The 18,389-nt window shown below is 68.1% G+C and overlaps 6 protein-coding genes across 6 annotated transcripts; 5 read left to right on the top strand and 1 right to left on the bottom strand.

Annotated features, from left to right (window-relative positions):
• The first annotated feature begins 333 nt into the window (after positions 1-333).
• On the top strand, positions 334-4,589 carry V1510DRAFT_242720 (P-loop containing nucleoside triphosphate hydrolase protein). The gene is made up of 3 exons (XM_066930544.1): positions 334-802; positions 835-3,996; positions 4,030-4,589. The coding sequence occupies exons 1-3, from the start codon at positions 506-508 to the stop codon at positions 4,450-4,452; spliced, it is 3,882 nt and encodes a 1,293-aa protein (XP_066787231.1). The 5' UTR covers positions 334-505; the 3' UTR covers positions 4,453-4,589.
• A 453-nt stretch (positions 4,590-5,042) lies between these two features.
• On the top strand, positions 5,043-7,547 carry V1510DRAFT_431715 (mitochondrial protein Pet127-domain-containing protein; the record flags this gene model as incomplete). Its single annotated transcript, XM_066935443.1, has 2 exons — positions 5,043-5,049; positions 5,445-7,547. The coding sequence occupies 2 exons, from the start codon at positions 5,043-5,045 to the stop codon at positions 7,529-7,531; spliced, it is 2,094 nt and encodes a 697-aa protein (XP_066787230.1). The 3' UTR covers positions 7,532-7,547.
• Positions 7,548-9,332: 1,785 nt separating this feature from the next.
• V1510DRAFT_421748 (uncharacterized protein) lies at positions 9,333-13,236 on the top strand. The gene has a single exon (XM_066934669.1). It carries the CDS (start codon positions 9,469-9,471, stop codon positions 12,985-12,987), a length of 3,519 nt encoding a protein of 1,172 aa, XP_066787229.1. The 5' UTR covers positions 9,333-9,468; the 3' UTR covers positions 12,988-13,236.
• V1510DRAFT_421746 (uncharacterized protein) lies at positions 12,997-14,183 on the bottom strand. Its single transcript, XM_066934668.1, has 2 exons — positions 13,789-14,183; positions 12,997-13,738 (listed from the first exon to the last, which is right to left on the bottom strand). The coding sequence occupies exons 1-2, from the start codon at positions 13,871-13,873 to the stop codon at positions 13,275-13,277; spliced, it is 549 nt and encodes a 182-aa protein (XP_066787228.1). The 5' UTR covers positions 13,874-14,183; the 3' UTR covers positions 12,997-13,274.
• Positions 14,184-14,534: 351 nt separating this feature from the next.
• On the top strand, positions 14,535-15,282 carry V1510DRAFT_421745 (ribosomal L28e/Mak16). Its single transcript, XM_066934667.1, has 3 exons — positions 14,535-14,686; positions 14,803-15,091; positions 15,135-15,282. Exons 1-3 carry the CDS (start codon positions 14,676-14,678, stop codon positions 15,225-15,227), a joined length of 393 nt encoding a protein of 130 aa, XP_066787227.1. The 5' UTR covers positions 14,535-14,675; the 3' UTR covers positions 15,228-15,282.
• Positions 15,283-16,653: 1,371 nt separating this feature from the next.
• V1510DRAFT_369223 (lactate/malate dehydrogenase) lies at positions 16,654-18,283 on the top strand (the record flags this gene model as incomplete). The annotated part of the gene is made up of 5 exons (XM_066931386.1): positions 16,654-16,687; positions 16,837-16,871; positions 17,057-17,255; positions 17,529-18,109; positions 18,143-18,283. The coding sequence occupies 5 exons, from the start codon at positions 16,654-16,656 to the stop codon at positions 18,281-18,283; spliced, it is 990 nt and encodes a 329-aa protein (XP_066787226.1).
• Positions 18,284-18,389: the final 106 nt, after the last annotated feature.

Here is an 18,389-nt window from a genome sequence, read left to right as displayed (position 1 = left end):
CCGGGGCCGGCAGGAGCGCGCAGTAGCGCCCGCCGCATGCCGTGCGGCTCTGCCGAGCCACGGAGCCGCACGCCGTGCGGCGCTAAGTAGCTGGGCAAAGCCGGCGCGTCGTGGCGGCTCCGCCGGCCCGTAGCGGATGGCTGCGGAATCCACGGGGGAGCCGCTGCCGATGCTCCTGGTCGGCGCGTCCCGGTGCGACCGTGTGAGCGGCACTCGGCAGAGCTCTGCATATAGCCGCTGCATATAGCCGCACACAGCCGCCTGCCGAAGGCCACCGAAGCCAGCCACTCGGCAGAGCCGCCGGGGCCGCCGCCCCGACCACGCCCCAGCAACCCACCGCATCGCGTCGCGGCTGCTGCCCTGGCGGCAGCGGGCGGATGTGAGCCGCACGGCGTGCGGCGCAATACTCCCAGCGCCGCATGTGGGTGGCACGTGACCGTGTTTTTTTTTTTCACAGCGTCTGATCCAGCCCAGCATCAGCAAGAAACGGCAGATCCGGCCACACATGGCCAAGTACAGAGAGAGACACAACGACAAGGCGCGGTCGGGCGCGATCGCCAAGCGGCAAAAGCTGCGTGCGGCGCGGCAGCCGCGCGTGCTGCGCCGGCCGGAGGCCTCGGACGACGAATCGCAGCCGGCGCCCGTGGCCGAGCCAGCACAGCCCGTGGACCCGAACGCGGCCGTGCTGATCCCTATCTCCAAGGAGGAGCGCGCGGCGCAGCGGGCGGCCCTGGAGGCCATGCTGAAGCCGGCGGACAGCAAGATCTCGTCCGCGAAGCGCAAGCGGCTGGACAAGTATATTGTACGTACGGTCGCAGCCGGTTCTAACAGCAGGAACGTCAGCTCAAACGCGAGGAGCGCAAGACTATCATGGAGAAGCTGTCGGAGAGCAAGTTCGACACGTCGCTGCTGCAGAGCTCGCGGACCCTCGGCCGCAACCACGAGACCAGAAAGGAGCAGATCCTGGACGCCCTGCGGAAGGAGAAGCTCGGCTTGATGGACGACAAGGCCCGCGACCTGCTGTACGAAGAGCGCGAGGTGAGGGAGATGCCGGCGGTGAGCGCGGAGACGGTCAAGGCGGCCGTGGCGCCGGAGATCGACGCCGTGGCCGTTTCGACGCCGAGCAAGAAAAAGAACAAGAAAAAGAAGGCGGCCAAGGTCGAGACGCTGAAACGGGCGTACGTGTCGGACTCGTCCGAGTCCGAGGCAGAGACCGCAGAGGCGGCCGCGGCTGAGGCGCCCGAGGAGGCTGAGGCGGTCGAGTCGGCCAAGGCCGACGACAGCGCCTTTACGGCAGCTTCGGCCCTGCCAGCGCCTGCCGCGGCCGCCCCTGGACCGCCATCTGCTGTGCCAAGCTCGGGGACGGCTCTCGGCGGCTTTGCGGCTGGTTTCGGAGCGCTGCCGAGCCGCAAGCGCCAGAAGAAGGAGGTCGAGTCGTGGCGCGACAAGCTGGCTGCAGTTCAGCTGCGCAAAATCAAAAAGAAGCCTGCGTCGCGGCTGTACGGCAGCGACGAGGAGCTGCCGTCGAGCGGCAGCGACAGCGACAGCGGCAGCGGCAGCGACGGCGACAGCGGCAGTGGCAGCGAAGAGTACTCGGACGAAGAATGGGCCGGCTTTAGCGACGCCGAGGCCGAGAGCCAGAGCTCGCAGGAGGACGCCAAGGTGGCCGTGCACGAAGACGGCGACGGCGCAGACCAGAGCGATGACGGCAGCGATGGCGAGAACGAGGACGGCGACAGCGACGGCGAAGACGACGACCAAGACGACCAAGACGGCAGCGCCTCCGACGACGGCAGCGCCTCCGACGACGCCTCCAGCCCCCCTCCGGCCTCCTCGCGCGGCCAGTCGTTCAAGCAGTGGGCCGAGCAGGTCATCCGCGGCGGCACCACCGAAGAACTCTCGAACCTGGCGACCCTGCCCGAGTTCAAGGGCACGTACGAGCCGGTCGACCGGCCCGAAGACCGGCTCACGCCGCCGCCCGAGGTCGCCACGCTCCCCGGCCTCGGCAACCGCCGCGCGTTCAACGTGCCCGTCCAGCGCACAACCGAGATCCAGGCCGCCCGCATCCGGCTGCCGGTCGTCCAGGAGGAGCAGACCATCATGGAGGCCATCAACAACAACCTCTGCGTGGTCATCTGCGGCGAGACCGGCAGCGGCAAGACCACGCAGGTCCCCCAGTTCCTCTACGAGGCCGGCTACGGCCACGCCGAGAGCGACACGCCCGGCATGATCGGCATCACGCAGCCGCGGCGGGTTGCCGCCGTGAGCATGGCCAACCGCGTCGCCAACGAGCTCGGGCCCGCACACAAGGACCGGGTCGCGTACCAGGTCCGGTTCGACCAGAACACGCGCCCCGGCACGGTCATGAAGTTCATGACGGACGGCGTGCTGCTCCGCGAGCTGGCCAGCGACTTTCTGTTCTCCAAGTACTCGGTCATCATCATCGACGAGGCGCACGAGCGCAACGTCAACACGGACATCCTGATCGGCGTGGCCAGCCGCGTGCTGCGGCTGCGGTACGAGCTCAGCCGCGAGCCCAACGCGACCATCAAGCCGCTCAAGCTGGTGATCATGTCGGCCACGCTGCGGGTGTCGGACTTCACCGAGAACACGACGCTGTTCCCGGCGCCGCCGCCGGTCCTGCGCGTCGACGCCCGGCAGTTCCCGGTAGCCGTGCACTTCAGCCGGCGCACGCAGGCCAACTACCTGGACGAGACGTTCCGGATGGTCAAGAAGATCCACAAGCGGCTGCCGCCCGGCGGCATCCTGATCTTCCTCACCGGCCAGAACGAGATCACGCACATGGTCAAGCGGCTGCGGCGGGCGTTCCCGGCCAAGGCGGCCGAGGAGCGCGCGGTCAGCGTGCGGCTGCCGGCGGCCGAGGCCGCCGAGGCCGAGGAAATCGACCTCGGCGACGACCACAACATCCTGCGGCTCGCCCAGGAGATGGAGGCCAACGACGCGTTCGTCAGCGACGACGAGGCCGACGACGACGGGTTCGAGGAGCGCACCGAGGAGGAGAACACCGGGCCGCTGCACGTGCTGCCGCTGTACTCGCTGCTGCCGACGGAGCAGCAGCTCAAGATCTTCGACGCGCCGCCGGCGGGCGCGCGCGTCTGCGTGGTGGCCACCAACATCGCCGAGACGTCGCTGACGATCCCCAACATGCGGTACGTGGTCGACTGCGGCCGCGTCAAGGAGCGCGTGTACGACGAGGCCACCGGCGTCCAGCGGTTCGCCGTCGACTGGGTGTCCAAGGCGTCGGCCGACCAGCGGTCGGGCCGCGCCGGCCGCACCGGCCCCGGCCACTGCTACCGGCTGTACTCGTCGGCGATCTTCGAGAGCGAGTTCGCGCAGTTCACCAAGGCCGAGATCCTGCGGATGCCGATCGACGGCGTGGTGCTGCAGATGAAGAGCATGGGCATCGACACGATCGCCAACTTCCCGTTCCCGACGCCGCCGGAGCGCGGCGCGCTGGTCGAGGCCGAGCGGCTGCTGCACAGCCTGGGCGCGGTCGACCGCCAGGGCGTGCTGACGGACCTGGGCCGGGCCATGACGGTGTTTCCGCTGTCGCCGCGGTTCGCCAAGATGCTGGTGATCGGCCAGCAGCTGGGGTGCATCCACTACGTGATCGCCGTCGTTGCCGGGCTGACCGTGGGCGACCCGTTCCTGTCGGAGCACGAGCTCGGCGTGACGCTCGACGACAGCGACGACGAGGGCGCGCTCCAGGGCGACGTCGAGGCCAAGAAGCGCTGGCGCCGCAGCTACTTCCTGGCCCAGAAGAAGTTCTCGAAGCTGGACCCGACGTCGGACGTGCTCAAGCTGCTGTCGGCGATCTGCGCGTACGCGTACGAGCCGGCCAAGCCCGAGTTCTGCGCGTCGCACTTCCTGCGCCAGAAGTCCATGGAGGAGATCCAGAAGCTGCGCCAGCAGCTGACGTCCATTGTGGCCGGCAGCACCGCCCTGGCCGACCTCAAGTTCGCGGACCAGCTCAAGGCGCCGGACGCGACCCAGGTCCAGGCGCTCAAGCAGATGTCGGCCGCCGGGTTTGTCGACCAGGTCGTCATCCGCGCCGACCTGGTTCCGGCGTTTGCGGCGGCGGGCGTGGCCAAGAAGATCAAGGCCGCGGACGTGCCGTACCTGCGGCTCAAGCACACCTACGCCCGCGACTCGACGTTCCTGGCCGGCAAGAGCCTGGTCGACCGCTCGACGATCAAGGACTTTGACGTGCCGGTGTACTTGAGCCCGACGTCGGTGCTCGCGACCGTCTCGAGCTCGGCGTCCGTTGGCCGCTCGTCCATGCCGGCGTTCCTCGTCTACAACGTCATCCAGCAGAGCAACGCGCGCACGGTCGAGATCGACCCGGACGTGCCGCCGCCGCGGATCCGCATCAAGCCGCTGACGTCGCTGACGACCAAGCAGCTGGCCAATTTGGCCAAGAGCATGAATTAGGGACGCGCAGCACAAAAGTTTGTCTATAGAATGTACAGTATTTTTATTGCGGTTGTGCGCGTGCGGTGGCTGCGTGCGTGCGGTGGCTGTGTGCTCGCGGGGCTATGTGCTCGCGGGGCTATGTGCCCGTGCGGCTATGTGCACGTGCGGCTATATGGTCACCGGCGGCTATGTGCCTGTGCGGCTATATGGCCACCGGCGGCTACATGGTGACCGGCGGCTGCGTGTCGCCGGCGAGCACACGCCTCGGCGGCGCATGCCCGCGGCGGCTACATGCCCGCGGCGGCTACATGCTCTCGGCGGCTACATGCCCTCGGCGACTTCCCACAGGACTACATGCCCTCAGAGACTACTTACCCTCGGAGACTGCATGCTCTTACACCCACCCGTGGCTGCATCGACCTTCGAGACAAGTCTACAGAGATCGTTCCCCGAGGCAGAAATCTGTAGTTTGGCATATAGCCGCCCGAATGGCACCACCCACGACGGAACCCAGCGCCACGAGACAGCAGTGGCTGTGTGGCGTGGTGCGCCGCACGCCCTGCGGCGCGTCGTGCGCAACCCAAATCCTGTAGTTAGGCACGGACGCGATGGGAAGTTGGGCTAGGGTCGCGCGGCCGCAAATCTTCACGACCAAACATCTGCCGTCTGGACACTTCCTTCTGACGCGCGCACACGGCCGGTGGACTTCCGCAGAGGGCGGCAAAGAACGGTCGACTGAACGAGCACGCACGCACAGGACGTGGCAGATCGGTGCGCACGCCGACGTATCGACGAATCCGACAGCTCGATGGCTCACACCCGCTGCGCCTATCGCCAGTCGTCGCAGGCCTGCCAGCGGCTTGCGGTGGCCGGGCGCGGCGCCAGGGGACTGCACAGGACGTGCCCCGGCCCTGACCGGTGGATCGGGTCGTGGCTGAGGAGCATTTCACCGCAATGGTGGCTGGGGGGCGTGCGGCTTAAGTCGACCGCAGCCGCCGCCGACAGCCCAGGCACGGCCGCGGATGAGTCCAAGGCCGGCGCAGGCGACAGCCGCAAGCCCAGAGATAGGGCGGCGCACCTCAAGAAGCACAAAAAGAAAGTGGACAAGATCAACAAGAAGATCGAGGAGCTCTGGCAGAAAGACCGGCAGCAGCTGCTCAACGAGACGCGGGGCGACATCAAGACGCGCAAGAAGTTCGAGGCGCGGCGGGCAGAGTCCAAGGCGCAGCGGGCCGAGTCCGAGCCGCCGCGGCCCAAGAAGGACGGCGACCGGTCCGGCGCCCGGTTCGCCAGTCTGGCCGCCGCCGCCGCCGGCACCGAGCCCCCCAAGCGCAGCCACGAGGTGTGGAAGAACTGGAAGCAGCTCACCGGCAAGGACGTGGCGTTCGAGGCGATCGACGTGCCCGGCGCGACTCTGCCGCCGGCCCTGGAGCACGGCCTCGAGCGAGTCCTCTTCAGTCCCGGCGTGCACGTCCTGCAGGACGAGCGCACCGGCGTCTACAACTTCTCGTCGTACCTCAAGAAGCTGCAGTCGGTGCACAGCTTCGACTTCCTCAAGATCCCGCCGTACCTGCCGTCGTCCGAGGACAAGGTGCTGCAGCAGATCACCGCGGCCAACCAGGCGCGGTTCACGACGTCGACGTCCAACGTGACCGGCGTGCTGTCGCAGCTGCACTACCTCATCTCGCGGTGGCGGCCGCTGAACCTGTCGCGGGTCAGCCAGCTGTTCGGCGACGTGCCGACGTCGCCGGGCGCGTCCGCGGCCGTGCCGGTGTCGGTGTTTCTGCGGTACCAGCCGGACACCGGCGTGTACGCGCTCGACGCCGACAAGACGCTGGACTCGAGCCTGCTGCTGTCGCACCTCGGCAAGGTGCTCGAGCTGCTGCTGACGACCACGCCAGAGCAGTTTGCGCAGTACCGGCTCGAGGACGGTGGCGCGGCCGCGCCCATCGAGCACGAGCGCGAGGCGTTCCACTACTCGCGCGCCGGCAGCCTCGTCATGCGCTCGCAGCTCGACTGCTACGACCGGCGGCTGCCGGGCACGGGCACGTTCGACCTCAAGACCCGGGCCGTCTGCGCCGTGCGCCACGACATCCAGCACACGCAGGCCAACGAGGGCACCGGCTACCAGATCACGCAGATGCTGGGTCCGTACGAGAGCTACGAGCGCGAGTACGTCGACCTGGTCCGGCTGGCGTTCCTCAAGTACTCGCTGCAGGCGCGGATCGGCCGCATGGACGGCATCTTTCTGGCGTACCACAACATCGAGCGGCTGTTCGGGTTCCAGTACGTGCCGCTGGCCGAGATGGACGAGTGCATCCACGGCGTGCACGGCGAGCGCATCGCGCAGGACGAGTTTGCCATCAGCCTGCGCATCCTCGAGGACGTGCTGGCCGGCGCGGTCGACAAGTACCCGCGCCAGTCGATGCGGCTGACGTTCCACACGGCCGAGCTGGCCGGCGCGGGCGGCATGCGCGTGTTCCTGCAGCCGATGGACGAGGCCGTGATCGAGGGCCGGCAGACGGCGAGCAAGCGCGAGCGGCGCGGGTTCCAGCCGCGGAGCCTGCGCACCGCCACGGAGGCCGCGCCCGCCACAGACACCGCCACGGACGACGCCGCAGGCGATGCGGCTCACGGCGTCCTCTGGCAGTCCCCGCCCGACGACGACGCGCCCGTGCACCTGTTCACGGTCAGCGTCGCCAACGTCGTCAACGGCGCCGAGCTGGGCCTCGAGGAGACGCCCGACCCGGCGTCGGGCGACGATTGGAAGGTGTGCTACGTTGTCGAGGAGGAGCCCGTGGACTCGAAGCGCAGCCAGGAGCGCGTGCGCTGGCTGTACCGGCGGGCCGAGGACCTGCGCACGCAGTTCCAGCGGCGGTCCGAGGCCGCGGTCGCGCCCAGTCGCATGCAGACGCGGCTGCGGCAGCTCGGCGAGAAGGGCCGGCAGCACGAGCTGCGGATGAGCGACGTCGAGGCCGAGCTGGCGCTGCGGCTGGCGCCGCTGGCGCCGGACGCAGGCGGCGCGGCGGGTGCGGACGGCGACGCGGCGGACGGGCCGGCGGACGGCGCGCGTGCGGCGCAGTCGCAGCCGGCGTAGGCGCGGGCGCGCGATCGGTCGGGCCCGCGCCGGGCGGCACCAGCCACGGTGGCTGCCAAGCGGGCGCTGCACAGCCGCGATCTGCGCCATCGCCCCTGTCAAGCGGCCCCACGCGCGGTCCCGCTAGACGGCCCGCTAGGCGGCGGGCTACGGCCGGCTAGACGGCTCTAGTCGGCTGGCGGCCGCACGGCGCGCGGCGCGGTCGTACAGCTGTCAGATCGAGCGCGTCGAACACGCCGTGCACGGCGCGGACGCGCTTTGCCCGGCGCGCGGCCGGCGGCGCCCAGCGCCCGCGGCGGCGCGGGCGGCGCGCGGGCGGCCGCGGGCGACCGCGGCCCCGAGGCCGTGGGCCCGGGCGGTCGGGCGCGCGCGGAATGTGGCTAGCGCGGCGCGCCGGGCGGCAGACCGCGGCGCACGAATACATTCCCCTTTTCCAACGTACCAGCGGGCTGGTCCGGCTGCATACGCGGCTGGCGGTCCCCCACCCAGGCAGCGGCGCTCCACACCGGCGGCCGCTGCGCGGCCGCGGGCGGCAGCGTCGCGGCGCGCACCCCGGGCCGCAGCTACTGCGGGCGCAGCATGAACGCGCAGGCGCAAAAATAGCACGCCGCGCAGCCGGCGTACGCCGGGCGCGACGCGCGGTCGGCGCGGCGGGCGCAGCACGCCCCTGTTCCGATAGCGGCTATTCGGCGGCCGTGCACCGGCAGGCTGCCCGGCGCGCTGGGTCTCTGTCAAACAACAGCACGGCTGCGCCACATGTAAACAGAGCTAGGGCGTGGCTGGGGCGCGCCTGCGGCGCGCACCGCCATGACTACGTATGTGCTGCATGTCGTCTGCTGATCGCAGCCTGCATTTGTTTAGATCGCCTGCAGGCGTGCCTGGACTAGTGAACTCTATGTGCCGTTCGGGCGTAGTCTCATACCCTGCATGTAGCCATTGGCTAAAACGTGCCAAGAATAGACACACACGGCTAGCCGCGTCCGCCGACAGCCTGGCCGCTAGGCCTGCGTCATACTCGGCCGCAGCCGCTTGGCCCGCCGTCAGTTTTTTGCTTTCCAACGCCAGATTTCGGGCGGTGACTGGCCGTGACGATATCGGCGCACACCGTGTACACACACCAAGACACGTTTGCAACCCAGGCCCTGCCAGCAACACACGATCCGCAGACTCGGTGCGACGGTGTCCTCAGCAGCGCAGCAAGCTCCCGTCGCGACCGGCGGAGAGAACGCCCAGACGTTCCAACACACACTGGGCGACACCGCCCACGACGCGCCAGGCCCCGCGACGTCCGTCGCCGCCTGCCGGCCGCCTCTGTCAGGCCGCGCCGCAGCCAGGCTGGTCCCGCTGCGCCCCCGGACCTCCGCTCCGTCCCCGAGCGCCGACGCCGAGCCCCGGCCCGCGCACGGGCATGCAAGCCCGCCCGTCGTCGGCTGGTGATTGCTGATCCGTCACAGGCCCCGATGCCGCGCACGATTGCGCCCGGCTCAGACCCCGCGTCTGGCGCTCCTCCCCGGCGACCCATGGTCGAGGTCCAGCCGGCGTCGCTGGCCGTGGCCGGCACGCCCCCGCCGGCCAAGGGCGGCTCCGGATCGGGCCAGCACACGTCGCTGCGGTCCAAGTTCCACCTGTTTTCGTCGTCGTCGTCGGCGCGGGCCAAGAGCCGCGCGGCCGACCAGCGCCCGGCGACCGCCGGCGCGGCGACCGCGCGCACGCTCTCGATGTCGTCGTCGCTGTCGAACCTGCAAGCCGTGAACGCGCCCGCGCCGGTGCCGGCCCGGGCAGACGCCCGCAAGGGCGGCGCGCCGCCGCGGCACCAGCCAAGCGACAGCCGCGGCAGCACGCTGTCGGGCGGCCGCAGCCACGTACGGCACAGCTCGTACTCGTCGCTGGAGGCGCCGTCCGTGGCGTCGTCGTCGTCCTCGGTGAACTCGGCGACGATGTACTCGCCCCAGCTCAACGAGCGCAGCTTCTCGTTCACGGCCGGCAGCACGGGCGGCCTGTCGCGCAGCCCCGGCAAGTCCGGCGCGGGCCCGAAGCGCGGGCTGTCGACGCATACGGCCAACACGGCCGTGTCGCGGTCGCCGAGCCAGTCGTCGCTCCAGCGGTCGTACTCGTTCAATTCGTCGGGCCACAAGGGCTCGTTCGGCGAGAGCGGCCTGCGCGTGTCGCCGATGCTGCTGGGCGACGACAGCCTCGTCGTGGACGACACGATGCTGGTCCAGCAGACCGTGCCGGTGCGGCGCAAGATGTCCAAGCCGTTCAACGTGGCGCACGGCAAGGACGACGGCGCGCATCTGGTCAGCACGCACTCGGCGACCTCGACGACGTCGGCCGCGTCGGCCGCGTCCGCCGCGACCATCACGGCCGGCAGCGGCGCCAACGTCGTCCACTTCGGCGAGGTTATCTCGAGCACTGGCCTCCTGCGCGGCAAGAAAACGGACTTTGTCGTCCTCACCGAGAACGAGATCCAGCGGTTCAAGAGCCGGACCAAGGCCGCCGAGCACTACCCGACGCTGTTCAACGTCGTCACCGGCGTCAACATCGGCCAGGGCGTGCACGTGCCCGTGCACGGCTCGGTCCCGGACGGCGCCGGCGCGCTGCAGGACCACCGCGTGTGCACGTACGACCGCGTGTTTGCCGTGCACGAGCCGACGCCGCTGCACATCCAGATCGACTACGTCGACGAGGCCACGTGGACGAACCGGTCGGCGATTCTGCAGCTGTCGACGCGGCCCGAGGCCGAGACGTGGACGCGCAAGCTGCATTCGCTGGTCGCGGACCGCACGGTGATTGCGCAGACGCACTTTGTGCGCACGCTGGCCAACCTGCGCGAGTACCTCAAGCTGCGGCACGACCTGCACGAGCCCACGTTCCGCGTGTTCCGGATCTCGATGCAGACGTCGCACCCGAAGGCCAAGAACTCGTCGTCGTCCGAGGAGGTCTCGAAGATGACGGCCAACCACTACTTCCTGGTGTTTGGCCACTACAACGTGCACATCCTGAGCCCGAACAACGCCCTGGCGACGTCGTTCACCCCGATCTCGACCCACGGCATCCTGTCGCTGGTGCACATCGCCATGTCGCCGCGCGACGCCACGTTCTACCTGTCGTTCCGCGTGCCGTTCAAGCCGCTCAAGACGCTCGAGATGGCGTCGTACGCGGCCGCAGACATCATCCAGCTGATTCGCGCGGTCAACGAGAGCCTGCGGCCGTGCTGGTCCGAGTTCCCGGTCGCGATGGACATCCCGGAGCTGCTCCAGGACGAGCCGCTGCAGCAGATCGACGGCGACGACGACATCAACGACCTGAGCGGGTTCCGCATGACGCTGGCCGCGTACTGCGCCGCGTACGGCCTCGCCGGCCCCGAGCGGTTCCACTACTCGATCTACTGGGACCCCGACAACGGGCTGGCGTTCAAGCTGCTGCCGTCGCGGTCGAAGCGCGAGTACAGCATCCTCGAGTACCTGGCGCTGTTCCGCACGCTGCGGTGGAACGAGTCGTTCGGGCTGATCTCGTTCGGCGGCAACTCGCTGAACGCGCTCCACGGCCTGATGGACCAGCACGCGTCGATCGAGCTGTCGCTGATCCGCACGGCCAACGGCCGCCGGCTGACAAAGTCCATGAAGGCGCAGACCGTGCTCAAGCTCGAGCTGCAGCTGCTGATGCTGAGCAGCACCAAGCTGCGCAAGCTCGACCTGAGCGGGTGCATCGGCAGCCCGGGCTCGGCGGCCACCGGGGCCGCGCGCGACGGCACCGAGAAGGGCACCGGCATCATCGACGCGCTCATGGCGGTGTGCAAGAAGGGCACGAGCAACGTGGACTCGTTTGTGTTCTCCAACATGCAGATCAGCATCAACGAGTTCGACTACCTGGTGGACGTCGCCAGCGCCAAGTCGACGCACCTGCGGTCGCTCGAGATCGCCCGCTGCGGGCTGTACGAGCGCGAGCTGACGCTGCTGATCCAGGCGCTCGAGGTGCACGAGAACACGCTCGAGGGCCTCGACATCTCGGACAACCCCGGCCGGATCTCGCCGTACGCGCTCAACGACAGCCTGTACCGGTTCCAGTGCATGCGGTACCTGAGCCTGCAGCGGCTGTCGATCACGTCCGAGGTGATGCCGCTGCTGACGGAGGAGACGCTGACGTCGATGCATCTGCAGCGGCTGCGGCTGGACGGCACGCGGCTGAACGACCTGTCGGTCGAGAGCCTGGCGGACTACCTGACGTCGGCCAAGTCGTCGGCGCTGGTCCAGCTGTCGATCCAGGGCTGCGGGCTCTCGGGCGGCGACCTGTGCACGATCATGCACGCCGTGTCGGGCTGCTCGGGCCGCAACCCCGAGATGAAGCTCTACATCGGCGACAACAGCATCTCGGAGAAGTTCGCGGACTTCATGCGCGGGTTCAGCCAGCTGTCGACCAAGCACCTGTCGATGACGAAGGTCGAGTTCCGCAAGGAGGCGTACTTCTGCGAGTTCCTGAGCGCGCTGGTCAAGAGCAAGCTCACGCGGCTGGACCTGTCGCAGCTGCTGATCCCGGACGACGCGTCGTACGAGGCGTGCGAGCTCGTGGCGGACGTGTTCAAGCGCAACCACACGCTGGTCGAGCTCAACCTGGACGGCGAAACCAGCAAGCTGCAGGTGGCGCGGATCGGGCACGGGCTCGGGCGGTCGCTCGCCGGGCTGGCCGAGAACAGCACGCTCAAGGTGCTGCACGTGTGCGGCAACGAGCTGGGCATCGACGGCGCGATGGTGCTGGCCAAGGCGCTGAACGTCAACACCACGCTCGAGGAGCTCTACATCGACGACAACAACCTGAGCCTGCAGGGCTTCACGGCGATCGTGAACTCGCTGACGACGCGCAACGCGACGGTCAAGCGGATGCCGTACCCCGACGTCGACCGCAAGCGGCAGTTTGCGTCGATGCGCAACCTCGGCGACCGGCTGGACACGGAGATCACGGCGCTGTCGCAGAAGATGGGCAAGCACGGGCCGAGCCGGGTGGTCAACGGCGACCACGGCGACCTCAAGGCCAAGGCCGAGTCCAAGCGCAAGGTCCAGGAGACCATGGCGCTGCTCGAGGAGGAGTGGAACAAGGTGTACGGGCTGCTGGCCGCGCGGCTCAAGCAGAACCAGGAGGAGTGGAGCCGGCGCAGCTCGATCGACGAGGCCAAGTCGGCGCCGCTGTCGCGCGCGTCCAGCTTCACGCACATCTCGCGGCGGTCGTCGGACGACACGGGCGCGCCCAAGATGGAGGTCATCAGCGAGCGCCCGGGCCGGCTGAACGGGCACGCGCCGGACGACGAGGACGAGGACGAGGAGGACGACGACGACGGGCCGTCGGTCGCCTACGGCGCGTACTCGGACCACGACGACGACGCCAGCGACACCGAGAGCAACAGCGACGGCGTCGACGCCGTCGACGCCCTCGTCGAGAAGTTTTACATCAACGGGCGGTGATCGGGCTCATACCAGCATCAGCATATATACCAGTCTGGCATCGTCTACGCGGATCCAGGCGATCCGAGTGTGCAACGAGACATTCTAGAACACGGACGCCTGTGCAGCTGCTCAGAAGACATAGAAGCAGCATGTTGCGCCACGCATTGGAGTATTGGGAATTTAGTCAGTTGTTTACCACGGCGGCTCGGCCTGGCCGAGCCGGATATGCACATGTAGCGGCCGCGGGGCGGCGTCTAGGGGTCGGAGATGCAAGCGAGACGGCTAGCGAGCGGGGCTGTGCATCGCTAGCTGAAAAACACGGCCTTGGGGTCGCGCGGCCGGCCGTCGGGGCCAATGGCGTTGCGCTCCATGGCCCGGCTGACGTAGAGCCGGCGGGCCTCGTCAAAGCCCATGTGGTGCTCGCGCATGATGTTTTGGATCTCGAGCTTGGAGTCCTCCTGGAGCCCCTTGCGCGCGTCGCCGGCCAGGTTTCCGTGCAGGCTGAACGTGTCGGACGACAGCCCCGACTCGAGGTCGTGCTGGAACGAGCCATCGGAGGCGGTGGCGTACGTTCCGGCGCTCGAGCTGCCGGACACGCCGACGCCGACGACGCCGTGCGCCGCCAGCTGCGGCAGCGGGTACGTGCCGTTGGCGTCCGTCGCCCGGTTGCCGAGCGAGCCGGGGAAGTAGCCGGCGCCGGTGCGGCCGCGGAGGTGCATGGCTGCGATCATGCGTTCGTAGAGCGGGTAGTGCTCGAGCACGTACGGTTCTGCTGTCAGCCGGGCCCCAGGCCAGCCTCTGGCGGCGGCGCGCACTCACCCCAACGCGAGCGCGTAGCGTACAGCGCGGTGACGAAGCAAATCAGGAAGAAGACGACCCAGGTCGTGAGCGTGCGATAGTCCATTTTGGCGCCGGTGGGTGGCTGGGCTCGACCACAGCCGCACAGCACACGCACTCGGACCGTCCGAGAGGGGCCGCGGGGTCAGACAGTGTCGCTCGGCCGGCTGGACCGAGGTGGCCAGTCAAAACGGCCGGACAAAGACGGCGGGCGGGTCGTTCGGAACGAGCAGAAAGACTGCGACGCACGCTGACCGAGAGATGCAAAGAGCACTTCGGCACAATGAGCGGGGTTCCAGCTGCCGAAGGAGCTGTGCGGTCCGAAAAGACCACCGACTGTCGAGCTGATAAATGCTGACGGTCGTCGGCCAGGCGAAGGTTAGGTCATAGAGGCCTCGTCATACTTTTTAAGAGCGATCACGATACTTCCCAAATGTCGCCTAGCTGACGCCTGCACATGTGCACTAGAACGCATTTGGGAATATTGCCGAGCACAGACAGTTCTTGCCACTGACGGCACGGCTGACTGGCGGCGGCGGCTGGTTGGCGGCTGGCTGGCGCGGCGGTGCGACGGGCGGCGGAGGGAGGCGAGGGCGGCCGGCCACCGGATGCGGCGTGCGCACCATGGTGGGTCCGTCGCGGCTACGGCGGCGCGCACAGCCGATCGAGCGTGCGGCGCGGGGAGTAGGGTGGCCGGCAGGGCCGGGCCGGAGAGCGTGCTGCGCCACCGCGGCTGTGTAGTGGCTGGAGCGTGACTGCTTTCCGTTGCGCGTTAAACCCTAACTAGCCGTTGCATCCCAATATTCGACACACACCATCCTCATTATACGTTTCTGCTCGAACTCACCGACATCAAACAATCATCAACAATGGCCTCCAAGTAAGTACGGCGCGACGAGCGTTTGGGATGGCGCGGGCAGCGCGGGCGCGTGCCGCGCGCTGCGCGCGACGTACCCGCTGCGTCTGCCAGCACTCGAGAGCACTGCTGACCGCCAGCGATCTTGTCTGGGAACTCACCCGCGCCAACAACTCCTACCTGGTCTCGTCGAAGACGGCCGGCGGTGTCCAGTTCTCGCGTGACCCGCTGAACCTGGTCAACAAGCACTCGTACAAGTACGCCGGCTACGCCAACTCGAAGGCCCTCGGTGTCTCGCTCAACGACAAGGGCGCCATTGTCCTGTCGTCGAAGAAGGGCACCACGACCTTCAAGCCCAACAAGTCGCAGCGCAAGGTCTACCTGGCCGTTGCCAACGCCTCGAAGGGCTACCGTGACGACCTCCGCAAGGTAAGCACGCCGGATCGGTCCGCTGAGCCCAACTAACGTCCAGGTCGCTGTCGCCCGTGCCTCGGCTCTGCTCGCTTCCAAGACCCCCAAGAAGACTTTCCCCAAGAAGGTCCGCGGCAAGAAGGCCTCCGAGTAAATTAGATAGCAACATATCGATTTCCTAGGATGTACAAATAAAAGTTGACATTGAATACCAGGGCGAGGGTCCGGCTGCGCATGGCGCAGCGCAAAACGCCGAGCACCCCCACCCAGCGTCTGATCCGTGCCGGTGGAGCCGATGACGCGGAGGCGCGTGCCAGGGATACCGGTGCGCGCGCGCTAGGGCTTGCGCGTTTGTTGTGTCGGGCCGCCGGCATCTGCCAGGGACGTGACGTGGGGTCGCGATGGTGCGGCTCGCGGGCATACGGCTCCCCGCGGCGGGGGAAGGTTCATCTGCGGATCGAGTAGTCGCCAGCGAGCAGCCCCGCGCGGCGATCTGCCGCTGGCCCGCGGCCCACCAAGGCCCCGCAGCACGCACCGGGCCGTGGTTCGGCTCGACGGTCGGCTGTAGAGCGCGCTGGAAGCAAGTCGGGCCGTGGACGGGCCGAGCGCGCGCGATGCCGACGCGCGATCGCCGACCCGGTCCGCGTCGCGGCCGCGCCCGAGCCGCCGTGCCGTGCCTTGGCTACGTCCGGCACGCGCCGTCGGGCGCGGCCGGGTCGGGTCGTGGGCGTGCTGCGAGCCGGGGGGAGCGTGCGGCCGCAGCCCGCGGCGCGGGTCGGCACGGCTGCGCATATACCCATCACGGACGACCCAACCCGGCAGGTGGCAGCTGTGACCCGGACGCGGGGTCGTGCCCCTCACGGTACCCAGCACATTCGGCCGCGGCAGGCACCGTCCGGCTGGCTACGCGCGGCCGCTAGACCCCCGGCGTATCACGGCCGCACGTTCCCCGCGTCTGCGTGCGGCCCGGACCGCCACCGTGTCATTCGGGTCGCGGCGATGGCTGCGCTATCGATGGCTATATCCGAGCCGGGTACCTTGGACTAATGGGGCCTGGTACCGACCGTCACGCTGGACACACCGCGTGCGTCGGCGTACCGCGCCAGTATCTGGCTGTACCCGCTACTACCCGCCGGCCGCCGGCCGTGCTAGCCACGACTCGGCACGGCCACTCGTCCCCCCACCACTCGACAGGCACTGTGGCGTGCGTGAAATCAAATCAGAGCACCATAATAGTAATCATATTGCCTTCTCCACTTCTTAGCCCTGAGCCGTGAACACAACCACTTCGGGCACTTTGTAACCGGCAACCGCGTTCAGGCAACGTATATATCCCCGCGCCGCCCCAGCTCGTCGTCGGTATCACCCTTCGGATCCGACTATCATCAGGCTATATTAGCAGGCTTCTAGCAGCACTTTGTGTTAAGAGCCAGTACTTATCATACTTTTTATCCGGATTGGAGATTGGTGCTCTTTGTCGAACCTAAATCCCCTCTTAGCAGCTCAGGTCGTTGTATAAAACCACCAGGACTGCAAACCGATCCGTCTCTCATCGACCCGTGTTTATCCCTACAATCAAGATGGTCAAAGCTGTTGTTGCCGGAGCCGGCGGAGGTGAGTGGCTGCGCGCGACGCGCCGATCCGGCGCCGCCGCCTCACGCGCGCCGCACCGCGTGTGATGGCGAACGGCGGGCCGAGATCGGCCGCCTGAGGGCCGACCGCAGATCGCGGCCGCCGGGTTGTTGGGGCGTGCTGACCTGCAGGAATCGGCCAGCCGCTGTCGCTGCTGCTCAAGCTGGTAAGTGTGGTGTGGCCGCGCGCGCCGCACGCGGGGTCAATTGGCGGCCCAGTTGGGCGGCGCGCCGGCACCCTGGGTCGGACCGAGTCCGGCGGGTCACGGTCGGGTCCGCGCGTGGACCGGGTCCGCGACCTGCCGGAGCGTGTCCGGGCCCGTCGGCTGTCTGTGCAGTGCTGACCAAACAGTCGCCCTATGTTACAGAGCTGGCTCTGTACGATGTCGTCGGCGCGCCCGGTGTGGCGACGGACCTGTCGCACATCTCGACGCCGGCTGTGGTCACCGGCTACCTGCCTGCCGATGACGGCATGAAGAAGGCTTTCCTGGATGCAGACATCATCTTGATCCCGGCCGGAATTCCCCGCAAGCCGGGCATGACCAGAGACGGTAAGTGACAAAGAACCCGGGACGATGCCGGCAACCGGCGCGTGCACGGCGCGGGGCGCGGCGCCGGGCGCTGTGGCTCGATGTGGCGCCCCGCGTTCCGGTCCGAGCGCGTTTTCGCCCCCGGCCCTGCATCGGGCGGCGCCGGGCGCGGCCGGCTGCAGCCGACCGGCGCCGGTTCCGGGCCCGTCACAACGTTTTCCCGCGCCCGGGCCGGCCCCGGCGCCGAGTCGGCCCGTCTCGGGCTACCCCGCGTTTCGGCTAGCTGACCGGCAGACCTGTTCAAGATCAACGCGGGTATCGTCCGTGACCTGGTCACGGCCGCCGCGCTGTACGCGCCCAAGGCGTTCCTGCTGGTCATCTCCAACCCGGTCAACTCGACCGTGCCGATCGCGGCCGAGGTGCTCAAGAAGCACGGCGTGTTTGACCCTGCCAAGCTGTTTGGTATCACCACGCTCGACCTGGTCCGCGCCGAGACGTTCACGGCCCGGCTGGCGGGTGGCTGCCCGGCCGAGTACAAGGTGCCGGTCATCGGTGGCCACTCGGGCGACACGATTGTGCCGCTGATCTCCAAGGCGACGCCGGCGGTGTCGTTCTCCACCGAGAAGCTCGAGGCGCTGGTCAAGCGCATCCAGTTTGGCGGCGACGAGGTCGTCCAGGCCAAGGAAGGCAAGGGCTCGGCCACGCTGTCGATGGCCCACGCCGGCTTCCGTTTCGCCGAGTCGGTGCTCAAGGCGGTCAAGACGGGCTCGCCCGTGACCGAGAACGCGTTTGTGTACCTGCCGGGCATCCCCGGCGGCTCGGAGCTGCAGGCGGCCGTCGGCGTCGACTTTTTCTCGTCGACGATCGAGATTGGCGTAAGTATGCGTGGTGGCGGCGCTGACAGACAGCCGTCCGGCACGACCAAGGTGCTCGACACGCTTGCCGGCATCACCGAGTACGAACAGGGCCTGCTCAAAGTCGCTGTGGAGGGCCTCAAGCCCAACATCGCGAAGGGAGTCGACTTCATTGTCAGCGCTGAGGCGAAGTAAGCATCTACGGCTGCTCGATTGCACTACGGCCGTGAGGACGAGGCTGATCGGACAACGAATAGGATTTAAATGAAATATGGATGACAGTCATTGCGTAGACCGAGGT

The sequence above is a fragment of the Dipodascopsis tothii genome, assembly GCF_038497935.1.
Source record: "Dipodascopsis tothii strain CBS 759.85 unplaced genomic scaffold V1510scaffold_32, whole genome shotgun sequence".
Lineage (NCBI taxonomy): Eukaryota > Fungi > Ascomycota > Lipomycetes > Lipomycetales > Lipomycetaceae > Neoaidaea > Neoaidaea tothii.
The sequence above is the reverse complement of the archived record's forward strand: the minus strand, read 5'-3'. Positions and strand labels throughout refer to the sequence as shown.